Genomic DNA, 4,724 nt, shown 5'->3' on the forward strand with positions numbered 1-4,724 from the left:
TTACCATTTACGGGAATATCTGAACCAACAGGAGAGCACAGGCTAAACCCTGAGCAATACAAACACTGGTCCTTTTGGAAGGGCAAGTGATGATATCATACATACATCACACCCTTCCTGGGTAAACAGGAGCGCCAACATGAGAAGACATGCTTTGTAAACTGTACGTCTGCCTGGTTATAGCTTCTCTGTGTAGCTCTTGAGGGCTGCAGGGAAGCTCAGTGAGGCCAAAAGCACTTCTTAGGATCAGACTTGGGCGGTTTCAGGCACTTCCCTAGCTTCTCACAGCCTGGAGGGGACCAATTCTGTTAAAAGCAAACAAAAAAAATTAACAGAAAGATGATTCACACCAAGTATCTGCTGAGCCCTGTACCCAACCCAACTCTTTCTCATCCTCACAAAGACGCTCTTTATGTCCTGCTTGAAAAACAGCAGGACATGCTGTCCTGCAGCTGAAGCTCCTGGGCTCACCAACTTCCCAACTCCAAACAATTAGAGAAAAGCTTTAGGAAAAAGACTACCAATCCTCTGGCAGCAGATGATCCCCTCTGCCAGGATACAGTGGTCTCCCCCGTACCAAGTTCTCTCTTGAACCGCCTTTCTCCAACATGTGAACTACAGAGAGACGGCAGCTGCAAGGAAACCCGCCGCAAACCTCGGCTGCCAACAGGACTAAGGGCAGTAGGAATTCGGACAAACACTTTTTCAATTTCGTGCCATTTCAAATTTGGGACCACAGTGAGTGAACAGCAGTTTATGGTTCCCCTTTTGCCTCCAGAAACCTCGTGCACTCATTCTCTGTCCCTCCCCTCTCAAGGTCTGTCCACCCTCGGGAAACTCCTGCTGTTACCTATTAAAGGTCAGTTCAGCTCTGGCCTTTCATTTTACTTAATTTTATCCTTCAAGTCATTCACGTTTCCCTGAAATTATATTCCCACGGAGGAAAAGAAAAGCTCAGCCCCAGAAAAAAAAAGCGGGAGCAGGTTTCTGTTCCAGGCAGCTGACAACAGATGGCAGTGAGACACCAGCTATGTCTGCAGAAGGAGCGCACCACAGACGGGAGCTTTGGAGAGCACCTCTCTGCGCCAAGGCTTTAAGAACAATTAATGCCGTTTTCTACCCCCCTTTCTCAATTCTAGAACGTCCAAACCACCGCTGGAAATTTCAGATGCTTGACCACTCTGTAGAAGCAACTGAGATCCAAAGATCCACTCCATGGAGTCACTTCTTGTGCGCTTCCACGGGAGGAAAACACGGCAGAACTGGTTCCGTGGCAGCGCTGTCTACGCTGCTGGTGGGATCCACCACAGATGGGCCAGCAAACACCCCCGGGCTCAGGAGGGCTGGAGCTACTGCGCTGACATCAGTCCTGAGGCTGCGGTAGCTACAAAATGATCCATCTGCTTTGCTCGTGGATAAGCAGGGACAAATGTTTCCCTCTGTCCCAGAAAGGATATTAAATGCTCGTATCCAATAAACGGGCGACAGGATGTAGGAGATAGTGTTGGGCACTGTGGTAGTAGGTGATATTTATCTCCCACAGACAGATGTAGTGCCCAAGGAACCCCAGCAATACTCTCACCCCACAAAGATTTGGTTATCTTCATCTCCGGTCTCAAAGGGCAATCACTTGGTGTCGGGTTATTTTAGTGTTGTCACGGTGCAATTAGGAGTTTACATAGCACAGAAACCTCCTCGTGTTTCTGCTGGGACTTGACCATTTCTCCTGCGATTTGAACACCCTCGAGCCCACCAGGGAAGGGCTTTCTGCCTGTGCTCTGGTTTGAGCTTGGCTGAGCACTGGAGCAGCCTATAGCCTGGGCAAGCACAACTGGGCTTGCCCAAGCCCTGGACATTGCCGTAGCCACAGCGGAAGTGGCAGCCTGTGGTCTGCAAAACTTCCACCTGACGGAGACAGAACAAGGCATGACTGACTCTCAATAACCCCAAGAAAGGGCTGGGGTACGGGACCTTCAGGCCATTGCTTTTTCCATTACTCAACCTAAAGACATGGTTTGTTGACAAACAGGGACCCCAGATGTTTTCAGAGCACCTAAACGCGCTGCCCCGGGGCAGCTGCAGAGCCCCAGCCATCGCCTGCAATTTAGGAACCACTTTTGGAGCTGGAGTCAGCACAGAAGAAATGCCTTCCCAGTGAAGGTCTCTGGCAGCGGCCAGGCACCGGGGAGAGTGCCTGAACCCAGAAGGTCCCAGAGGAGCGTGGAACAGTGTTTATTAAGGGAAAGGCTGAATAATGAACGAAAACAACACAGAAACAATGGTCCTTCAAATCTTTTTCCTACTTAACGTCCAAAACCAAAAAGTTGTGACAAAGCTAAAAAAGAGCTTTGCTTCTGTACTAAGGAGACGCGGCTCCACATTTTGTACTTTTTTGTCTGGCTGGGGACAGACCCTCAGCAGCAGGTACCGACTGTTTATTTCAGAAGATTATTTCAGCGTCAGAAAGATTTTGCCTGTTACTATTTTCTGTCAGTCTACAGGCACATTCCCTCAGACTACACACACTCTTGTCATCTGACAACTTTACCTCCTACAAACCATCCAGCTTCTTCCTCAAGTTCTCACCAAACCAAGCAGCTTTTGACGGAAAAGCCAAACCGTAACTTTCCAACACACAATTTGAAACAGAAAACAGCACTGAACGTGTTTGTCATGGTTTGAGCCAAAAAAAGACTTTGGGAGTCAGGCATGGGTGGAATGGGAGGAGACCGACCAAGACCAAAGATACTCACACACATCACTGAAAAAGAGCCACTGTCCCACTCCCACCACTCAAAACGCAGAGGCCTCGGGAGATGTGCAGAAGGGGATCAGAAAGGAGAAGGGCCTCCAGCTGTAGATACTGCCCTATCTCCAAGGAAGGAAGCCGCAGTGCTTATCACAGTGTGTTGGTTGGCTTTCCAGACCTCACCCCTCCCCACAGGTTGCAAACAGCCCTCTCCTCCGAGGAACAGCCCGACGAGCCAGCCTGTGCCTCTTCTCTGTCCCTTCCCAGCACTAGGAGACATTTTAAAGCCTTTATAAAACATATTTTAAGCTAAGGATCCTCGAAGGTTTAAATTTATGCTTTATCTGCTCACCATGACGGCCTTGTCGCACACGTTAAGCTGTGGCTCCCCTGGCACCATGGTGGCTTTGTGCTGCTGGACAACGGCAGATATTCGCTCTATCGCTCTTTGGTATTCATCGCTGGCAAAACTGGAACGTGAAAAAAACCACAGGCATTATCAGAGGGGCTTCGTACAGGGCATCACGACAGGGGCCACATCGCTAAGCTGGGTCAGAAGACTTTTCCTGGGCCATAGCAAAGGAGAAGGTATGTAAGGGGGTCCCACAGCTCTGCAGGGGAATGAAACACCTGGGCTGGCAGGATCCAGCCTGACTGGGGCTGGAGGCTGCTGGTCTGAGATGCTTTGCTTGGGGCAGCAAGGATGGCAGACGGGCGGCCCTCCCCAGCACAGCAGCATGTGGCTCCTGGCAGACCACCACTCAGTGCAGGGCTTTGGCTCTCAGAACTGCTCGTCCCAGCGGCCCCAAATGTGTCATGTTGAAGTCGGGGAGATACGCTGCAAGCTCGGGTTGATTCCCGAGACGGAAAGGTGCCAAGGGTGCTTCCGGGGTTGTCTTAAACGATTATCACAGGAGTCTTCCTAGACACAGGATAAATACCTTGCCAGACATGTTAGCACATAAACAAGCTTGCCGAGGTGATCCTGCCAGCGTGTCACCCAGGAGGTCACCCAGCGTTCTGCGCAATCAGCCTCCACTTTTCCAAGTGCTTTGCTGCACCATGTGCGTCACGCGGAGGCATTTATTGCAGCGAAGCAAAGGCAATGTCAATATTTTGTTTGACATGAGTGTTCTCAAGCTAAGGGCTTCAAATGCACCCATTGGCCGGTAAAACTTCCCCATCACCAAGTCAGATGAACTAATATTATGCAAACAGGAAGACGGGGAAGAAGAATAGAAGTTGACTTGGCCAAGACAAGAATACCTCCTCCATTTCGCAACACCCATCCCGGGGTTCTGCCCCATCGACATTCTTCCACTACAGCTTTATTATTCCAAGCTGGGACCCATCTGTCATGCTCCCAGCTCACACAAGGTTATAAATTACCAGCTTTTTATCCACCCGACCACACCGGTAGGTACTTGTTTAAGTGGTTCAGCGTGTACTTCACTAATACTTCAAGTATTTATAAAACGGAGGATTATTACTACCCAATGATCTCACTTTGTCCATCACGTTAAGAGTCACTTAAAAAACAGCGAGCGGCAAATTCCTTCTGAAGATAAAAGAAACAATGCAGCCTGGTCCTGACCCCGGGCTCCCTTTGCTTCCAGGCCAAGCTGGCCACCAGCCCCACACTCCAGCTAATTTCCTTCTTTGAAAAACAATCACATTTCGAAGGCCAGCAACGTGCCAACAGTTTCCAGTAAACCCTATAAATATCACATCTCGGCAGCCATCCAGAAAGAAGTTGATTGTGGGGATGGGCCTGAGCTTTGCTGATAGAGAACCGGAAGGGAATTGGAAACGACAAGACGGAGCGAACTGATCTACGCTCTCATGCCCAGGTGCCTGTATGCTGGTCCAGAGGCTATTGCTGGGATCAGCTGCGGCACCGCCCTCAAATTCAGATTATTCTCAGGAAGCTCCAACATTTATTTGCTCCTCAACCCACCTTAGCTGGTGTGGCAGC

General features: G+C 49.9%; 1 protein-coding gene across 1 annotated transcript in view; it reads right to left on the bottom strand.

The window, feature by feature from the left end:
* Positions 1 to 218: 218 nt before the first annotated feature.
* GALNS (galactosamine (N-acetyl)-6-sulfatase) overlaps positions 219 to 4,724 on the bottom strand; it is a 40,399-nt gene continuing 35,893 nt past the window's right edge. The window contains exons 13-14 of the mRNA XM_010136258.1: positions 3,102 to 3,219; positions 219 to 305 (exon numbers count right to left, since the gene is read on the bottom strand). Coding sequence (XP_010134560.1) covers positions 219 to 305; positions 3,102 to 3,219 — 205 coding nt within the window. The remainder of the gene's footprint in view (positions 306 to 3,101; positions 3,220 to 4,724) is intronic.

This window comes from Buceros rhinoceros, unplaced genomic scaffold, assembly GCF_000710305.1.
Source record: "Buceros rhinoceros silvestris isolate BGI_N320 unplaced genomic scaffold, ASM71030v1 scaffold3495, whole genome shotgun sequence".
In the NCBI taxonomy this organism is placed as follows: domain Eukaryota; kingdom Metazoa; phylum Chordata; class Aves; order Bucerotiformes; family Bucerotidae; genus Buceros; species Buceros rhinoceros.